General features: G+C 49.8%; 1 protein-coding gene across 2 annotated transcripts in view; it reads left to right on the plus strand.

Moving 5' to 3' along the window:
• Window positions 1-21,173, plus strand: part of ARIH1 (ariadne RBR E3 ubiquitin protein ligase 1) — a 501,132-nt gene that overhangs the window by 381,951 nt on the left and 98,008 nt on the right. For both annotated transcript variants that reach the window (XM_078685029.1, XM_078685030.1), the window contains exon 9: window positions 11,052-11,123. In XM_078685029.1, coding sequence (XP_078541155.1) covers window positions 11,052-11,123 — 72 coding nt within the window. The remainder of the gene's footprint in view (window positions 1-11,051; window positions 11,124-21,173) is intronic.

A 21,173-nucleotide genomic window follows, 5' to 3' on the forward strand; every position in this document is an offset into this window, starting at 1 on the left:
CACCCCTAAGACAGGAGGGTGGCATAATAGAGGGTGTAGACATACCAGGTAGGTGCTCATTGGCCCTGCCTGCTACTCTCCTAAAATGCCTCATAAATTTTGTATGTAGGTGTTTCCCCAGACCTAAAAATAAGATCTGCGAGGACCTAAGCCTGTTTCCAGCTTCTACGAACCTGCAACCTGTCTTGCAGCCACCAACCTCTGAAACCCATTGAAGGACTGCTGCCTTCGAAAAAGACTCCAATCTCACATAGACAGCGGACCTGTCCTGAAGAAACCTACTCCAAGGACTCCGGATACCACCGGTTCCGCGCCTCCTGCGCACTCTGCACTCTACGCCCACGGCCCAAGTCTGAGTGGCTCACCTATGCATTGATGTCTCCCCCGCGATTCTGGCCTCCTATCCTGCGTTGACGACTTCTCATGCCCTCCACGGCGGCGTCTGCAGTGTGAATCCACAGGCTCCCCCTGACCGCGACCGGCTTCGGTAAGAATACTTAGTTGAAAGGCACTCAAAGCAGCTGGGCTGTGGTGAGCTGAACCAACAGTGCCCCTGCAACCTCCCTATTTCCCAACTTACCTCTGCTGCTGATGGTCTTCCTCTTGCAACCTCCGGTGACATGCCTGTAGCCTCCTTACCGTAAGTAGAATCTTCATTGAAAAGCATTGGGCGCCCGATGTCTGATTTGCACCCAGCTGCCCCTGTGCCGTTGTTGGTGTATATTTGGTGCTGCTATGTGCCCCCCTCTGCCCCCTGTGCTGGTGCTAACCCCTAATGCCTGGACCCTGCAACAGATTTACTTACCGGGAAGCAATATGGCTCCGGACACTCCTGTCTCCCTTGGCAAGCATTTGGCCAAACTCAGATTTTGACCTCTGTACCCGGCTGCCCCTGTGTCGCTGGTGGTGCAGTTCTGGTATTCCCTGACCCCTGAACCTTGCTGACTTTTGACTCCGTAGACTGATTGTAAGTGCAGTACTTACCTGTTTAACCGCAATATTGTTTTCCCCTTAGGATTGTCGCAGGGATTCTGCCCCTACACAGAACTGTGCATAGAGACTTGGAAACTCAGTGAATTAGGGTGTACCAAAACTCACCTTGACACCCATACTATTACGGCCAATGGTTTTATAAGCAGCCGTGATAATCTTCGGTAACTGTCGGGGTTTATCGGCATAGGGGACCGCGAGCAAAGCATTAGACACCTGAAAGTGTACCGCGTCTCCCTTTATATTAGAAAGGATGCGCTCCGTAACTACGTCCAAATGCGCCGCAGAGTCTCATTCCCAATTCAACCGCTGCCTCAGGTCCATGCTCATCCTGAACACGCTTAATGACCGTTGGAACGACAGCCATTGACGGAGTGCCGAAGCACCTCGTGTACACTGCCGCAAAAATTCTGCCCCATGACTCAGTCACCGGCGTCTGGTATCAAGTCTTTCGGCAAACTAATTTTAAGAATCCTGTGTTTCTCAACAGGAGTCGTGTTAGGAAATACCGCTTCCAGCTGGTCAAATTTCTCGGCAAGCCAGAAAAGCATATCATTCTTATCCTGGGGACGCTTGCCCATAACAGCATTAACCATTACTGGACTCAGCTTCATACCGCTAGGTCCGGCTGGAAGCGCCGCAACACCCGGGGCCCCTCCCGGGAGATTGCAGGTAATGTATTGTACCAAGGCCCTAATAACTGCAATTGCGGTTGTATGTAGGACCAGTTAATCAGCAACAGGGACAGCACCCATTCGAGGACGCGGAGTAAATCCCGCCAAAACAGGCCAAGTTGCGCCTGGAATGGACAAAGGGCCCAATCTAGTTATCATTAATGAGTGGGGAAGGGCGCCATTAAACCAAACACGATGCTGCCAAGCATCAATTGGAACTTCCTGTGTCCTATAAGGAACATATTCTGCGGGCACGGCCGAGTGAGTATGCGTCCACTGCAGGAAAAGTCACCCACGAGTATCAATCAATCATAACACTTGTATAGCGCACTACTCACCCGGAGGGGTCTCAAGGCGCTTGGGGGAAGGGGTCCGCTCCAACAGCCAGGTCTTGAGTTGTCTCCTGAAGGCGAGATGGTCCTGTGTCAGCCGAAGGTGGATGGGGAGGGAGTTCCATGTCTTGGCCGCCAGGTAGGAGAAGGATCTGCCTCCGGCGGTGGCTCTTCGGATGCGTGGTGCGAGGGCGAGGCTAGTAGACCGTAGCTGGCTGGTGGGCGTGTAGAAGGTCAGGCGGTCGTTGAGGTACTTGGGGCCCAGGTCGTGGAGAGACTTGTGTGCGTGGGTGAGGAGCCTGAACGTGATCCTCTTGTTGACGGGGAGCCAGTGCAGGTCCCTCAGGTGGCCGGAGATGTGGCTGCGTCGGGGGATGTCCAGGATGAGTCGGGCGGAGGCGTTCTGGATTCGTTGGAGTCTTTTCTGTAGCTTGGCTGTGGTTCCGGCATAGAGGGTGTTTCCGTAGTCCAGTCGGCTGGTGACGAGGGCCTGGGTGACCGTCTTCCTGATTTCGGTCGGGATCCATCGGAAGATCCTGCGAAGCATGCGTAGGGTGTGAAAGCATGATGAGGAGACGGCGTTGATTTGTCTGGTCATCGAGAGGGAGGAGTCCAGGATGAAGCCCAGGTTGCGTGCGTGGTCTGTTGGCTTGGGAGTGGTACCCAGGGCTGGGGGTCACCAGGAGTCGTCCTAGGCGGAGGGCGATGGTCCCAGGATGAGGACTTCCGTCTTGTCTGCGTTCAGTTTCAGGCGGCTGTTCTTCATCCACTCGGCGACGTCTTTCATCCCTTCGTGAAGGCTGGTTCTGGCGGTGTAGGGGTCTCTGGTGAGGGAGAGGAATCAGCTGGGTGTCGTTGGCGTAGGAGATGATGTTGAGGTTGTGTTGGCGTGCGATGGCTGCGAGAGGTCTCATGTAGACGTTGAAGAGGGTGGGGCTGAGTGATGAACCTTGCGGTACGCCGCAGATGACTTCGGTGGCCTCGGATCAAAATCGGGGGAGGCGGACTCTCTGTGTTCTTCCGGCGAGGAACGAGATGATCCACTCCAGTGCCTTCTCTTGGATGCTGATGTTGCTGAGGCGTTGAACTAGGGTGCGGTGGCAGACAGTGTCGAACGCGGCCGAGAGGTCCAGGAGGATGAGTGCTGCTGTTTCCCCGTTGTCGAGCAGGGCTCGGATGTCGTCGGTGGCTGCGATGAGGGCGGTCTCGGTGCTGTGGTTGGCTCTGAAACCGGACTGCGAGGGGTCGAGGGATCCGTTCGTCGCGAGGAAGGCGGCAAGCTGTCTGTTGACGATCTTCTCGATGACTTTGGCAGGAAAAGGGAGGAGCGAGATCGGGCGGAAGTTTTTGAGGTCGGTGGGGTCCGCTGTTGGTTTCTTCAGTAGGGTGCTGAGCTCGGCATGCTTCCAGCTCTCCGGGAAGGTGGCGGTGTTGAAGGAGGTGTTGATGATGTTCCGGAGTTGGGGTGCGATGGTGGAGTCCTTGTTGAAGACGTGGTGGGGGCAGGGGTCGGTTCGAGATCCGGAGTGGACGGTATTCATCGTGCGGGCTGTGTCTTCGGTGGTCACCGTGGTCCAGGTGCGAGGGTGGCGGTGGGGGGCGTTGGTTCGACGGTTGGGTGCGTGGGTGGTGCGTCGAAGCTGTTGTGGATGTCGGCGATCTTGCGGTGGAAGAACGAGGCGTGAGAGTTGCAGAGATCTTGTGAGGGAGTGATGTCGTTGTTGCCGGTGCTGGGGTTGGAGAACTCCTTGACGATGCTGAAGAGTTCCTTGCTGTCGTGGGCGTTGTTGTCCAGTCGTTCCTTCAGTGATTTCTTCTTGGTGGTGCGGATGAGCTGGTTGTGCTTGCGGGTGGCGTGTTTGAGGGCGGTCATGTTGTCAGTGGTCTGGTCGAGGAGCCAGGCTTTCTCGAGGGTGCGGCAGGTCTTCTTGGAGTCCTTGAGTTCGTCGGTGAACCAGGAGGCCTTCTTGCTTCTGAGTCTGCTGGGAGGGTTTTTCAGTGGTGCGAGGTCGTCGGCGCAGGCGGTCAGCCACTTCGTGAAGTTGCGGGCTGCTTCGTTGGGGTCCGTTGTGTTGGCGGGTGGGTTCTGGCTGAGGGAGGTGGTGAGCTGGTCGGTGGTGATCTTGCTCCAGCTCCTGTGAGGAACCTGTTGCGGGTGGTGGTGGGTTGTGGTTCTTCTGAAGCTGAAGTGGACGCAGCTGTGGTCGGTCCAGTGGAGTCCGGTGGAGTGGCTGATGGTGATGTGCTTGCTGGATGAGAAGACTGGATCAAGCGTGTGGCCGGCGTAGTGGGTGGGGGTGTTGACCAGTTGCTTGAGTCCGAGGTTGGCGAGGTTGTCCAGCAGGGCGGCGGTGTTGCGGTCCTTGTTGTTCTCCAGGTGGAAGTTGAGGTCCCCTAGGAGGATATAGTCTGCGGAGGGCGTGTGGGCTGATGAAGTCCGTGATGTCTTCGCTGAATTCTGTGCGTGGTCCCGGGGGTCTGTAGATGAGGGTGCCTCTGAGGGTCATCTTTGGATCTGTGTGAATCTGGAAGTGGAGGTACTCGGCGGCGGCGAAGGTGTCGTTGGAGTCGGTCGTGATGCGGATGGTGTTCTTGTGGACGATGGCGATGCCTCCTCCGGTCTGGTTGACGCGGTCCCTCCTGATGATCTTGTACTGATGGCGATGTCGGGCGCTGAGGAGGCGGTTATCCAGGTTACCGTCAGGAAGGCGAAGTCTGGTGATGTTGTGTCGAGCAGGTTCCAGAGTTCGACGGCGTGTCTGTGGACGGAGCGGGTGTTGAGGAGGATGCACTTGAGGTGGTTGCTGCTGGTGCTTGACTTGGCGGGTGCGGTGCAGTTTCGGAGGCAGGTGAACTTGCAGGTTTTGCAGGTGAAGGGTCCGTGGATGCGTTTCGGGGCGGCCTGGTAGCAGGTGGGGTTCCGGCCGGCATTGAGTGCGTTGAGGGAGGCGGCGGCGTAGGTCTGTCGGGTCGTCTTGCCTCGGTGGGGGCCAGGGGTCCTGGCACTGGGCGCGGTCCAGGCGCGGACGGGCGCAGACGGGCTTGCCTTTGGCGCGCAATCGGTGCGCCCGCTGCGCGTAGGCATGCACTCTGCCATAAGTGGAGAGTGGGGAGTGGAGGGGCTAGGGAGGAGCAGCTGGGAGGCGGGAGCGGGGTGGCGAGATGGGGGGAGCGGTGATGCTGGAGGGAGCGGGGTGGGGCCGCGGGGGAGCAGCGGCAGGGAGCGGGGTGAGTCGGCGGTGGAGGCAGAGGGTAGGCAAACAATTACGGGAAAAACAATCAGGGCACAATCACGGCACAATAATACTCAGGGGTACAGGAGACAAGCAAACAATCACTCATAGATCTCATATGGGTATGCAACTTCAGCACTCACCACCATGATCACCGCCATGCCCTCCAAGGCGACGTTATAAATCTGCAAATGATTGTGTACCGCAATGCGACTATGCTGCGGTATGTCAACGTCCCCCATTCTGACACAGAAATAAGATGCAACAATACAAAATCTACGTAGTACAACTGGGTAGTAATTCAAACGAAAACAGTTTCGAAAGATTCAAGCTTGAAAAGACCTATGTAACTATAGGTGGGTTTGTCCGACACTACTATTATCCGGGAACAATAGTGAAGGGGTTAAGGATTGAGAGAAGTACTACTCAAGTGTCATGTAATAAGACCACCAAAGGTTGGGTGCCATGTCGCAGGGATATGGCTCCTACACAGAACTGTGCATAGAGACTTGGAACCTCAGTGAATTAGGGTGTACCAAATCTCACCTTCGTATCCAAAATCCCCTACCAGACTAGCAATCAGTGTCTCATTGGTTCTTCCATACCCCCGATGATTAGACAACCCAGAACATGGACTTAGAGCCCCTCAGGTAACCTGGAACACAAGTACACTCTTTCGTTATACTATCATACCAGTCCAAAACATTAGAAATATTTATTTCTAATGCCCTGTTCTCAGGAGCAGCATCTTAGCTAATACAAGCAGACATATTATAAGCAACAAGGTTATCAGCATAGTTACTATTCCATAAAATACAAAGGGAGAACGCATGTTAAAATGCTAAAGGGAAGAAGTCTAAATTGCACCTAATTCTTACCCTCCCTTGCTAGTATATTATATTATATCTACAGAATGTCTCTTGGGATTACAAGGGCGGCCCCATACCTCTGGTCCTAGTAGAAAGGTATCACATAATTTTCGACTCCAGCTCTTTGCATGCGAATGTTCTCCAAAGTGTGAGCATGCTCTGCGCAGTGCAATATTAAACGCGCCAAAATCAGAGGTGGCCACAGCTGCCTATGTGTTATGTCTAGGACGTGCGCTGATCAGACCGAACAACCACTGAAGGCCTCGGCACTCACTTTTCAGACATAGCTTACCAAGCAAGGATGATACTATAGGAAAACATGTTATTCTCGTGTGAAGCAAAATATTCTGCTAGACTCTAAACAATTATAATACTGTGTGCCGTGTGCAAAAGCAGCAGAGAGGAAAAATGGTGTTTAAACTTCTAATAAGCTCATGCTAACTTAACACAGTGTAAAGGCAAAGCCCATCTCCCTGACAGGATAACATGGGAATATGTTATCTAAGTTTTGATTTTTCAAAGTGAAAATTAATTTTAATTAAAAACGTACTTACCTTATTACGAAGATCTTGGTTTTAAAATAAAATACAAAATATCATTTTCAAAAATTGGTCTGGATCTCCTTGAGTCGTGTCCATTATTTCTCACTTTTGTGCAGTAAATATCTCACACTCCTCTGTTAGACCGAAGGCTTCTCGCCCACACTACCACTAATAGAACACTTTGGGCTTTACATTGAGCCCTGTACACTTTTGGGGAACCACAGACTCTGTGCGCGGTATTACCTCCTAGTAGCAATATCCTATACGGAGCCAGCTTTCAACGAGGCTTATGCCCTTCCACTTCTAGAAATCTCACGTCCTGTCCAGGATCGGTGGACAGAGGACCACTTTTCCTATCTCTGGCAGGAAGTGAAGGCTCTTTTGGTCAAAGGACCCATCAATAGGGGGCCAGTGTCAGAAATAGGTCACTGTTGCTATTCCTGCTACTTTTAGGTGCCGAAAAAGTACGGGGGCGTCTGCCCTATGCTGGATCTTTACCCTCTCAATGCCTTTGCTTGAAAAGAGAGGATTAAAAATGCTCACCCTTGCCTGGTCTTGTCTGTACTAGATCCTGGAGACCGGATGATCGCTTTGGATTTTCACGATGCATACTTTCACATCTTAGTCCTGCAGGCCCACAGGTGTTACCTGTGGTTCACACTGGGGGACAGGATCATTAAAATGTTGCCATGCCCCCCTTTGGCCTCGCAGGTGCCCCTCTTCTGTTCACAAAAGTGATGATGATTGAGGCAACATACCTGTGGAGGCCAGGGATTCCAGTCTTCTCCTACTTCTGTGTCGGATTGTTGAACGTGGCACAACCCAGGCATTCGTCACCCAGCTTCAGACTGCGGCGAATTTCTGCAATCACGGAGGTTCACTATTAGCACACCAATGTTGCACCGGACTCCTTGTCAGACGTTTCTTTTCATTGTGGCCATTCTGGATAGAGTGCAAACTCACGCTTACCCTCTGAAACTGAAAGTCTGGGATAGTCTGGCTATGATTCCAACATTTCTGCCTCAGTCCTCGATCTCAGTGGGGCAGACTTTGAGGCATCCCGCTGGTCAAGCACTCCACAGGACACATGCTGGCTTTGCGGTGGGACCTTAACTCCCAGTGGACACAGCATCAGGGGATTCTCTGACCTGCAGAGTTCGCGGGAGATTTGCAGTGATTGTTAATGACCCGCAATTAGATCCGCAGCAGATTACCTTTCCATCTGAGCTCACACTGGTGAGCGATGCTTCACTTCTGGGTTGAGGCGGCCACCTGGGAGAGGTGGGGATCAGAGGACTCTGGTCTCCAGCAGAGTCCCAGTTCCATATCAACCTTTTGGAGCTGAGGTCTATCCGATTGACATTGAAAGCCTTCCTCCCATCTATTGAGTAAGGCTGGTGCAGGAGTTCATGGACAACACCACCACCATCATATGCTATTGCAAGAAACTGTTAATGGCCCCTGTGCTGTGGGAACCTGTGCTTCTGTACATGGATGGATCACCAGAATATCGTCCTGGTTGTGCAACGCCTGGTATGGTCTCTGAACGACAGGGCAGATAGCCGTTGATGCCTTGCGGATCACGAATGGTGTTTGCATCCGGAGTGGGTCGAGGTTTCTTCTAAGAATTGTGAGAACCTTGGTTTGATCCATGCACCACCACAGACAACACGCAATGTCGGCAGTTTTATATGCTTAGTTTACAAAACTGCTCTCGCTGTGATACTTATTCTGTTCAGAGTGGAACTCTGAACTCTTCTACACCTTTCAGCCAATATCACTCCTGTCCTGAATCCTCAAGCTCGGGGCCTACAAGGCCCAAGTCATCCTGGTGGAGCCAAACTAGACACTGAAAGTTTGATTGATATCCAGAACCCCTGGGTATGAGTATCAGTCCTCAGATCAGGCTGCCTCTTCAGCAAGATCTTCTGTCACAGCAGCAGGGCAGGGTCTTGCACCCAAATCTTCACTTTCATGCCTGGAAATTGAGCAGCGACAGTAGAATGTCTTTGATTTACCTCCTAAAATTAGTGTAGTTATTTTGGCAGCCAAGTGCCCCTATAGAGTCAGTTAACGCCTGCCGTTGGGTAAAGTGTGTTGCTTGGTGTTCTTCACAAGTTGACCTGCTTGCTGCATCCCTGTCAGAGGTGCTGCTGTTTCTTATCCCTAGCTTGGCAAGGACTTGTCCCTAGGCTCTGTTAAAGGTTACCCCTCAACTATTTCGGCTATTTTTTCGGCTCTTTATTTCAGTCATCTGTTGTGGCTTATCTTCCTAAGGACTTGCAGCATTTGTTCCCACCTACTCCTTTTGTTATGCCCCAATGGAACCTTAAATTGATCTTCACTTTTCTAATGAGTTCCCCTTTTGAACCCATGCACATCTGCTTTTTTAGGCTTCTGACGTTTAAGGTTGTAAGTACATTCATTCCCGTTCCTCAATGACTGGCTGCTAAGTAAGAGCTTGCTGGAGTGTCATGGACCACCGCTGCACTCTTGCCATTATTGCTTTTCACCATCAAGAAACTAAAATCCCACCTGAGCCCCATGCTGAGACTTCCATTCATTGGAGCAGTTCTGGACAGAGTGGCGTTTCAGATATTTCCTCCACTGTTAAGAGTCTGTGGAAAATCATGGTGTGATACCAATATTTTGGGGTCAGACCAGAATCTTGGTGAGGATGTATCCGAGGCTTTTTTTGACCGTATGAATTCTCTGCATCTACATTAACAGGTGACACGTGAGCATTGCAGTGGAACCGCAAATCCCAGAGGGTCTGATTAAAGAGTGCCTCCGACTCCATTAGGGTATCCAGGGAGATGGCTCTGGATCTGCAGTGGTGGCTATCAGATGTTGATCTGAACCTTGACATGTTGCTCCCCCTTCCACACCCAGAGCTCACAGATATATCACTGCTGGGTTGGGGTGGTGGGGGATCACCTAAGGTAGATGGAGAGGAGAGAGCTGTTGTCTCCAGCGAGGGTCCTGATCTACATCAACCTGCTGAAGCTTTGGACGATGTTCTTGGCCCTCAAAGCCTTCCTATCCTCTGTGTTCCCAAATCACATCACACATAGGTTAGGTAAATCCATTTAGTTCAGTCCTATGGTGTGTAAGGTTGGCGTAGTCTACGTTTCGACCCCCATGTACGCTGAAGGGTTGTTATTGCCTCATGTTGGGGTCTTCATCAGGACGGAGAGAGAGCATCTGCAGGAACGGTCGAGATCTGTACCGTCGCTTTATGGGCCTTCACAGGCTCCTTACGATTTTGGACAATGCTCCTTTGGGTGGGCAGAAAAGGGCGTCTTGTCGCGCTTTATCTTGTAGGATCCTTCTCAGTTAATGAGTTTGGTGCACGCCTGGCACCATTCTGGTCTGCGTGCAACACATCCGTCAGTAAGCGGCACTCCCTCTGTGTGTTTGGAGTTGCCGTTCCTGCAGATGCTCTCTCTCCATCCTGAGTTATTTTTATTGCTATCTAGCAGTATGCTGTGTGAGTGAGCGGGAGGCGAAATTGGTACAATCGACTGCACTACCTGGACAAATTGGTGTTTAGGCTCTGGGCAGCTTTATCATCTTTGCGAGTGTAATGTGGGTCAGGGTGTTGGAAACAACTGTCAAGCTGGATTGAATTAAAATCTACTATGCACTGGCCATAAAGCTGTCCATGGTACCTGAGAAACCATTTCACCAGTGCTTAGGTCACTGTGATATTGGCACAAACTGTGTCTTGATATCAGCTGGACTGAAGTGAGCGTCGGTGCATACGTTCTTGAAGGACTCCCTTAACAGCCAGGTCGGACAATGTTACTCTCTCTGTTCTGTAGGGCTTTTAGGTCTGAGCCCCCAGAGTCTCCACATTTTGTAGATACTGGTTTGGTATCTTTTCTAAAAATGAGACAATTGTGGTGAGAAGAATCCATTAGCAGAATAAGTCATTTTCAGCAACACACTTACTCATGGATACTCGAACTGTAGATTCCACAAAACTATACCAAGTTTGAGCTCGGTTCACTGTCAGTTGTTCTACATGCCATGTCTGAAGGCCCAGTAAGATGTTTTGGGATAGGGTCAGTACTTATATGTGGCTCTGCTCCATCACTTTCCTGATAGAGCCAGCATGAGGCTGCACAGCACCACTTGCCCACATGCGAGAGCACTGCTTTTGGTTTTACAAAACTAGTCTGCCAACTGGGGATATTCTGAAAGGGAGCTATCTGGTTAGAGTTCCACCAGAAATAGCATTCCTGAAAGAAAGCAATTTGTTCATTTTCACCTATGTTGTTTTTTGCAGACTGTAGAATGCTATTGCTTTTATTACCATATTGGGATCCTATTTTGTTGTTTCTAAATATCTTCATTTTTCTTTTCCTTTTTTCTGATCCGGTTTGTCCTCTTGAACATGTTGTGACAGTGGTTAAAGAAATGGATTAAAAAGTGTGATGACGATAGTGAAACATCCAACTGGATCGCAGCCAACACTAAGGTCAGTTCAAGGCTTTTGTTCATAAGCTTCATGTTATGAAACCATGCTTAACTGAAAATACTGAACCCCAATACAAGTAGCATATATTCACAATGGTGGATACTGTATTTTGAAGCCGGTAGTAAAATAGGTTTTGATACTGCACATTGCAGGGATAATGGCACACTAGTGATGCATGGCAGTTAGCTATCAGAAGCACTGAGGGCTGGAGAGTGTAAGATCTCAGACTGCTTACATTACATGGGTTAGGATGTAATCCATTGGCACAGAGTGGTGACACAAAACCTGTGATCAAGGTATTGAAGCTAAAAATTCCAGTGAGAGTAAAAACTGAATAGGAGATTTGGGGGCATGGTTCAAGGGGCTGGCCAGGGCATGTGATTATTAGGAGTCAGAGTTTAGAATTAAATTTTAAGAAGCTCTAAATGGAAAAGTTTCCCATTCCTGTACTCTGCATAAGGCAGTTAGAGTATTAACCCAGAGTATTCTTCGGTGTGACTGCTAAAACTATTGATATTACAAAGAGAAAAAACGAATCTGGATCCACACCTTTCTATAGTATCCTATCATCGTGCCTCGATTAAGTACACCAAATATAAAATCACACAACTCATTGTAACAAGTTGCTGCAAAACTAAATTGCTGAAAATAAACTGATTTATAAGTTAGCTTAAGGTTTCTTGTAAAGATTGTTAGTTTTATAATATCCTCTTATCAAAAAAAGAAATGGACAAATAGTTTCTTAAAAAAGGAATGGAAGTGAGTTATAGTTTTCCAGATTTTGGTCTGGTCTACTCTACATTTACATGCTGTAGTGATATGTCAAGTCTAACATAAGGGAATACTCCAAGAACAGTTTGAATCTATAAAATGCCAGCTGAATGTAGGGTCACATGTTTGTTGTCCACCGCTTGTAGGACTATAGATCAAAGATCAGATATTTGGTCCACTAGTGAAATTTGAAGTAGAATGACCCCTTTCTCCCTCTGTAGAACCTATGTGTTCGAGGCATGTGAGCTGCAGATCATTCTTGGCATACTCCTGCCATCTAGTGTCTAGTCTGGGTGGTTGCAAGTTGTTTTTCTTCGAGAAGCCTTTTAAGTCACAAGTTAAGGTTACTCCTCCTTTCGGTGATAGTGCGCATGGGCATCAACTCTATTATAAAGTTGTGTAATTCTGCGCTCCGATACAAAACCGTTCTTAGGGTTCCTCTCGGTGCGCTATCCACTCTAGCCACGTCTGTATTGTTTTCGTACCCGTATCCTACTTCTCCGCGTGTCGATTAAAAAAGCCTGTCGATCGGAAGACTTGTGGAAGGCCTTCGGGCCTTACCACATCGGTCCAACCTCGCAGTTGATGGAACGGACTCCATTCAAATTTTGTCCCAGCACCCACTTGCACGAAGTGTGCACCTTGTGTTTCTCTCAGGATCACAACTAACAGGACTTGGATGCGTGCAGATCATTTTGATCGAAGAAAACGCTCTGCGATCGTCTGGCTCTACTGCGTGAAAATCAAAGCAAGAATGTCAAATACACTCTGGACATTTTCGCTAAAGGATTAAAACGGGAATAATTCAATGCACAAGGGGCCAAAGTGGAGCAGGAAGAACCTGTATCTATTCCGGAAACGGACTCTGAGATGCTAGACGACATACCGCATGGTCAACGTCCCATGAGTACCGAATACCCCTTGCCCCAAAATCCGTTTCAGCCTAAACAAAAGGCTTTGGTTCTACCACCTACCTTCAGGCCACAGTCGGCACGACAAGATGTTTCTACCATCCTTCTGCCCGGCACAGCACCGAACACCTAGTTAATCCTTCCGGCTTAGGATCGAGTTGGCCAAAGCCAGGCACTGAGCCAAAACTTGAAGGCTGCTTCGGAGCCGAAACCCTTGACATCGAAACCAGCTTCGGAACCCAAATCTTCTACGCCGAAAACTCATTCCACCCTGGCACCGAAGTCGTCTTAGCCGAAACCGAAAAATGCTCTTTCAAAGCTGCAGGATCAGATTTTCGACATCCCACTTTCCAAATTGGACCCAAAACAAAAGGAAATTTACGTTATACCATTCCTTTAAAGTTGAAGAATGTTTGTACTAACCCTTCTGCTCCTCCACCACCACCACGTTCATCTACACATTCACCACCTTCTCCAGCATTAGAACATTTACTTATCACACCAACTAACTCTCCACCACGATGATGATGGAGATAATGGAGATACTAATTTACCTGTAGATCCCTGGAAAGACTATAATACTGATTCACCTACTGATAATGACCCAGACCTTTTACCCTGCAAAACATTCCCCTCCTGACAATGTAAAGGATTTAGAATTACTTGCTAGAGCTGCAGAATATCTTGAGGTACAACTACATAAAGAATCCCTAGAAGAGGATTTCATGTTCGAAACTCTCAGTAGCACACACAGATCCAGTTAGACTCTCCCTATGCTGAAAGACATGATATGATATGTTGATGATATATTTAAGGACTCTGTTCGTGCTCGCATTCTCACTCCCAGAATAGACAAAAATATAAGCCTGTTCCATCAGATCCAGTCTTTATTAAGGAGCAGTTACCACTAGACTCGCTAGTTGTCTCTAAAGATGGTAAACTGGTCAATTCACAAACCTCCGGGATGATCCCAGCGCCCTCTCCTCCCCCCGGCCCCCTGCCCCTCCTCTCCGCCACCCTCCCCATCCTCCGAGGACAAAGTCAAAATTATTAGGCGATCCTGGTAAGCGAGTAGTCGCCCAGTCAGCGAATGATTGGCATATAGCCAACACCCAGGCCCCAGTGCCTAGTACAAAGGCATTATCGGGTGCAGAACCGCAGATCTTTGCTAAACTGGAGTCTGTTTTTTGAACAAATCCGGTGTTCACGGGTGACAGAGTATTTGGGATTGAAGGCAGGCAGGTCCTCCGTGTTTGTCGAGGTTGCTGGCTGCAGGACACACCATGATTTCGCGGGACCAGGTACGAGGTAGGGCCAAGTCAGTGGACATCCTCCTCCTTTTAGCTTCGGCACAGCTGTTCGGTCGTCCTCTTTTGTTCTTGCAGGTTCTTGTCTGAGGTAGCAAGGTTCAGGGCTGCCCCTAAATACTATATTTAGGGGTGTTACAGGTAGATAGAACGGTTGAGACCAATGGTTCCCTTCCTTGGGGTGGGTACACCCCCTATTATGCCACCCTCCATTGGCATGGGAGCATAAGCCTTTTCCTGTTTGGCTGGTTCCCCCATCTGGGGGAGGAGGCGCTGCACTTCGTACCAGGATGTGTATTGCTTCAGGCCTCCCAAGAGGAGCAGGCTCTTGACCCAGAGGTCCAGAAACATGTCTGGTGGTGGCAGCTGAAAGCAACCACTCAGCCTGGACAGTAGCAGTAGGTCGTTTTTCAGGTGCATTTCTAAGATGTCCTCTGTGCGCATTTTTTATTAAATCCCACACTGGCAGCCTTGTGGGTTTAATGTGCTGAGAAGTTTGATAATAAACTTCTCAGTTTTCAGTGTGGTCATTATGGTGCTGTTGAGTTCGTGATGACAACCCCCCATCACCACATACTCTTAATGGCAGTACTGCACTTACAATGTCTAAGAATGGACTTAGACACTGTAGGGGTACAGGGCTCATGCAAGGCTACCCTCACCACTGGTATAGTGCACCCAGCTAGAGGGGTCACTGATCTATGCCAGGGCAGTGGGTTGTAGGCATGGCACACAGGAATGTGTGCCATGGTGACTCTTCACTTTGTTCTGCACCAAAACGCGCAGCCTGCAAAGGCAGTGTGTAAGTGTAGTGGTACAGGGCCTCTAAGGGTGGCACAGTAAGTGCTACACCCCTTAGGGGTCTTCTCTGATCACAGTGCCCTGGGTACCCATTACGTCAGACATGTAGGTCTTAACAGATTAAGGGAGGTATGCCCTATCCTTCATTTAATCAGACCCATTTTCTTCCTATGTAAAAACGAATTTCAGAGACGCATTTTACCATCCTGATACAGCAGGTAATTTTTTTTCAAAGACCTTTATTGAAAGTTGTGCACTTCAGGTTACAAAGTATTCAAGCAACACTTCAGCAAATTACAAGAAAAAGTAGAAACGCAATGTCTGTTATCAAATCACGGAAAGGCATTTGTGTAATAGTGGCACACCATTAATCGTAAGGAGGAGTGGCAGGAGATGGAGCATGGGAGGGAAGAGAGGGGCTTTGGACGGGAAGGGGTACCAGCATAGGGGGCACGAGGAAGCAGCAAAGGGCAGGGAGAAGAGATTGGGGTACTATGGACCAGCACCGGCGGCCGCTGTGGGCGGAGTGCTGGCAGGGAGCCCGGGAGAGTTCGCAGAGGGAGAGGCGCTCTGAGAAAGGAGTTACGAGACAACAGGACCCCAGATATCACGTGCCGGCCCGTAACAGGTGTGAGTTCCCAAAAGTCTGCCAGAAGCGTCTGGCAACGCAAAGCATCCTCGAGTCAGGCACCAACCCTGGGTGCGGGACTCCGGCCCCAGTGTATGGCAACTATGCGAAGCACGAGAACAAGCAGCATAGCCGTGAGCTGGCGGCAGGTGTAAGGGCAGTGCTTAACCGTGCAGAGTATGCAGGTCTGTCGAGACAGGCGAGGAGGTAATCTCAGTGATAACGGCGCACACTTCTCGCCAGGATGCCCTTGGGGTGACAGGACTGCGCTCTATAAATACAAAAAAAAAATATGCAGAAACTGAGGGGCACAGCCAGACAAGATGAGAACCCCGCCGCAGAGGAAAAACACCGGAGACATCGATCACTGCCTGTGCAGGTATTTAAAATGTATGAGGCGTAGGCGATAATTAGGAGATAGACGTTTGGTCTGCTTACAACAATATGACCAGTCCTCCTGGGAAAGATCGGTGCCAAGGTCCTCGCTCCAGGCAATGCGGGCGCAATCAGTAGAGACCAAGAGGGAAATACTCTTCAGGAATGCTATTCAGTGGATACTGGACTACGAGAAATTCCTGGTGTGCTTTTCACGTTCAGAAAAAGAATGAGTACTTTGGGTCTAACCTGAACACTGCTCCGTTGAATTTCTTTCGGCAGAAGGACAAATACAAAAAGCTCATGATCTGCCTTGCCTTTGACCTGGGAGACAAGAGTATGTTTATATACCAGGTGTTACCTGGGCCTGGAACACTTTGGCGTGCTCCCTTTCAACCATCCCTCAGCAGCTTGGGTTTTTACGAAACAAATGGCAATGACCTTGACCACTTTTCAAGATTTGGAGTAAATGTATTTCCGTACCTCAGTGACTGGATGCTAAAGCTGGACAGCCATTAAGGTACGGTCTTGGACCACCTCTGAATAATATCCGAACTCTTGACATCATTGGGTTTCTCCACTGAGCTGAAGTCCCAACTGGGCCCCACACAGTCTTCCGTTAAGTGGGACAGTTCTTAGCTCAGTGGAATTCAAGCCGTTATTATGCCACCCCTGGCGGGCCATCTAAAACAGACACAACTGGCTGCATGACAGTTGGGGCAAGGTGGTGTAATCACCCTTTGCTGTAGATATAGTATACCTATATCTAAACCTAAAATGGACATATATATTCCTATCAGTCACTCCTATGGAAGGCCTTATCAATCCTGAAGGCAGAGTGCTTGGAATTATGTGAGATGGTGCTCTGGCATGAGCTGAGCCCGTTTGCAGCTTGCGGAACCAAGTCCTAATAGCTGTTCCATGATAACGCTATACCATATACTCTTAAGTGCATTATCAACCTAGCGGTTAAATGCTAACTCTGGTATAACATTATCAAAACATGTCGAGTAAGATGGCATACGAATTGGAATACTACCCCCTCGCCAATTCTGGCGACGGGGGTAGCATTCCACCCTTCAAAATGGATGCTGCCACCACAGACACAAGTCTGACCTCCTGCTGCTGGGAGTCCTTCCAGCGAGGGCGGCTTGGACAAAGGGTTTCCTGCCTTGGGAGGTGCTAGCACCACCCCAGACAGGATTTTGAGTATTGGGTAGGATAGGCCTGAAAGGAATGAGACATGCCTGGGGCACACAAGGTGCCCTGTGCATACACCGGTTCAAACCAGTTGCTGGGGCACTCCAGCCCCAGCTCTGGCGGGAAACCGGACAAAGGATAGGGGGTGTAACCACCCCCCTTCCTGGTCCCACCCAGGGGAGGGACCTAGTCAGTAGTGCAGCCCCCTTTAGCAGGATAAAGGTAGGAGCTGGTCCCATTCCAGATTAGATTAATCCTGAACTACTCTACAAGAAGAAACTCTGGACTTCGACGTTCTGCTCCACAGAAGACTGAAGAAATCTCCCTTGTGGGCAAGGAGTGTCCACCCTGCAACTGCAGGCACCATCAAGCGTCCAGCGGCTTCCCTTTGTCGTCTTCCTTCCAGGATCCAGACTTCAGAGCCCGACGAGACCCGGATTCCCAGACCTCTCCGACCTCAACCTACATCTGCAGCACAGCCGAGATCCGTGGGTGCGACGAGACACGTGGGACCGGCCATCTTGAAAGAAACTGCACTTCGCTTCCAGCACGACTCCTGAGGTAAACTCGACCAAGTGCTTTGGGGACTGAGAAACCCCAACCCCGAGCAGCCCCGAGCAGCCCCTGCACCAAAGATCAGCCCTCCAGCATCCACGAGATCTGCGTGAGGACCTGCTGCTCGAGGCGTTGTCTGGTCACTTGCCGGCTGGCTAGTGGCCTCCTAGACGACAAACCTTTGAATCTTTGCTGCTGGTCTGGTTGCTCCAGACTGGCCCTTCCTCCCTTCCAAAAGAGGGGCACCCCGGACTCTCCTAGTCCGCACCAGACGTCTTTTCCACTCACCGCGTGGGTTGCCTTTGCCAAGGCCTGTTGACTCTAATTCCGGATCCGACACCGCCGACAGCGAGAGCCTGCGTGGGACAGCTCGTGCCTCCATCCTGGTCGTCGAAGACACCTCCTGGTCCACGTGGCTGCAGAGTCAAGCGTCCACTCTTCACCTGATCGCGACAACAGCACCTGGTTCCTTCCTGGTTCCACACTGGTCACTGGCTAGTGACTTTGAATACTGTCCCCTCTGCTTTCAGGTCCTCTTCTTCACCGATCCACCCTTGGATCGCACCAAACATCTTCCTCCTGGTCGCCTGCAGCATCTTTTCTTTCAGGCTCCATTGACTTCAACGCGAGAACCCGACAAACTTTGGCACCAATGCACCCGCAGCCCGTGGGTGAGGTAACGAGAGCATTCCGGTGCTCAAGGGTAGTCTAACTGTCCTAGTGTCCAGTTCCACAGTCGTTTTTGTCATAACTAGTCAGGATTGTCCGTACTCACCTTTTACTTGAACTGTACTGTCCATAGACGTTGTTACGCATCTCGCGTGTGAGTTCACACTCTGCACCTGCGTTCCGTGGGCCTCCTATTACTTACCTGAAGTTAGTGTAGTGTGGTCCCATCGAGCCTACAGTCTCTGGACAGCTCCATTCCTTTTATCGACTTTCACATTCCACTTACTTAGTATATGGTTTGTCGTGCCCCTAGGGCACCATTGTAATCTTGTGCAACTTGTTGTATTTTTCGTAAGAGATTGTCATGTGCTTAGCCCTCTGACCTCATAAAGAGTTCAGAGGTGTTGTTGTTAATAAATATACTGTTTATTTTCATAACAACCTGTGTGGTGTCCTTTCATCTGGTATTCAAGGGGTTATATTGTGGTAAAACAGCTGGCTTCACATGCCAAAAGAGTTTAGCCTAAGACTGCTTTGTCCATGCTACCATTAGGATAGCTGGTCTATAAGGTTGACTTACAACCAATCACCATAAGGGTTGTTTGGACTGATACAAGGTGATCACTAGAACTAGTGAGCATCATATATCAGGCCAACTTCTCACACTCCGCATCTGGACTGCCTCTGCGATGCCATTCAGTTCTCAAATGAGACGTCTCTGGATCTGCAGTGGCTGCTCTGTGATTCGATTGGGAGTTTCACCTAAGCGAGGTGGAAATCCGAAGTCTCCTGCTTCGGGCCTGCTTCACATCAACCTGCTGAAGCTTCAGGTGATCCGTTTGGCACTTAAAGCCTTTCTGCCATTTTATGGAAAACACTACCACCAATTGGTACTGCAACAAGAATCATGGAATGAAGTCTTGGGCAGTATGCTAGAATACTCTGCCTCTGGATGTAGCTGGAACACTGGAACATATTCCTGGTTGACAACTAACTGGTAAACTCCTTGAATGCAAGAGTGGCTGATCTGCATGGCGTACCATCACAAGATGGTGCAGGGCGTCTTAACATTGGTGTGGAGCCCTGGATAGATTGATTCACCACTAGCGGGAACGTACTGTCAGCAGTTTTGCTAGTTAGAAGCATTCCAGCTGTAATGGAATGAGGAACTCCTGTATGCCTTCACACCACTACCTCACCTGTGAAGATAGTCCTCTTGATTGCCCTGTACTGGGGCAGAAGAATGTGCTGCCAAGAGCTTTTGAGCCTGAGCATCTGCCCTACCGATCTCTTGGTACATACAGGATCCCTGAAAAGAAACTAAAACAAATATGATGCTCACAACTTTGTGCCTACCAACTGTAGCAGGACATTACCCCCTGCGGCACATGTGCAGTGTGCCATTTTACAAAAGTAACAAAAACTCTCACATTGAGCAAGAACTTGGAGTGGACTCGGATTGGAGAACACTAGCAATATCTGATGTAAGAAAGCCACCACAAGAATGAGTAACCACTTCCTCACTTCTCAGTATACAGCCAACAAACTTGAATGGGTGATTATGGTACATTGGATGAGAGACTGGCAAATTACCTCTCAGCGCAGCTCCAGTGGTTTGTGCGGTGGCTGGCAGACAGTAGGAGCCCAGAACGGGCACAGTCCCCATTTATGCCAGAGATCTCAGTGCTGGCGAGAATTCTATCAAGACTAAAGCAGAGACCACACAGGGGAACAGAGGAGGAAAGAGTAACCGCAAGGTGCTGGGCAAGATGACTCCAGCGAGCTGGATGCAAGGTCCTCTGCTCCCCGGAGTTGCCATTGGAAATGTTCCGATATTTTTCACATGTAGGGAACTAGATACGGTTGGATGATTGGAAGGCAGCGGTGGCGACCGTGGTTGGGTACCTCTTTAGAGAGTCAGTTGCTTCAGTTTCAGGAATTCCGGGAAGGGTTTGACCTTCCTCGAGGACACTTTTGGCTGCAGAGCGCACTCACTGGGGCACTCATGAAGCACTGGGGCATAGGAATGTTAGTTCCCAGAGCACTGGACTGTTGTAGATGTGTGGCCCAGTCAGCAGGCAGAATTAAGACAGTCTCCTGCATTTGTAGAGCAATCGGAAGGGATTTTCATTTTCCCCTGTCGCATCTGAGAACACAATAGGAGAGAGATCTGGGGGTCTGCTTACCGGTAGACCACCGAAGTGAGGATTGCAACGCCTGTTCGGCATTCACCCTGAAAACCCTTAGGGTGACGGGAGACAGAGAAGACCTAACTACAACATGCAGTGATCGAGTGCAGCACCATCGCTATGAGACCTTGGCCTATCGAGCGCGTAGGAGAACAATGTCACAGAAGGAGAGACTGAGATTGACGTCCAAGTGGTGGAGGTCGAAAAGAAGTCTTGTAGAGAGGTAAGAGCCGTCTTCGAAGGCAGTAGACTTATCTTGAAAAACAGACTCCAGGGCCTCGAAAGGAGCCTCTGCGTCCAAGCATTCAATGACCGCAGCCGCGTCCCTAGAGAAACCATAGGATCCTTCGAGAAGGACTCCGTAGCGGGAAAGACCCTCGAAAGATCCAAGACACGAAAGGTTGTAAAGGAAAAGCCGCATCGACGCAGAAGCAAGAGAGGTCGAGATCCGAATGGCATGGGCGTCCTCCAGCACCATCCACAAGAGCTTTGAACCTCTAAGAAAGTTCGAAGGTCTTGACGTCGAAACACTCGGGTCGGAGAGTGAAAAGGAAGAGGCTCAAAACCGAAATGGCAAATTTTTTTAAACAGGATTTCCATTAAAGCCTGAAACAATTTAAAATGCTACCCAAAAGCTCGACGAC

This window comes from Lissotriton helveticus, chromosome 3_2, assembly GCF_964261635.1.
Source record: "Lissotriton helveticus chromosome 3_2, aLisHel1.1, whole genome shotgun sequence".
Lineage (NCBI taxonomy): Eukaryota > Metazoa > Chordata > Amphibia > Caudata > Salamandridae > Lissotriton > Lissotriton helveticus.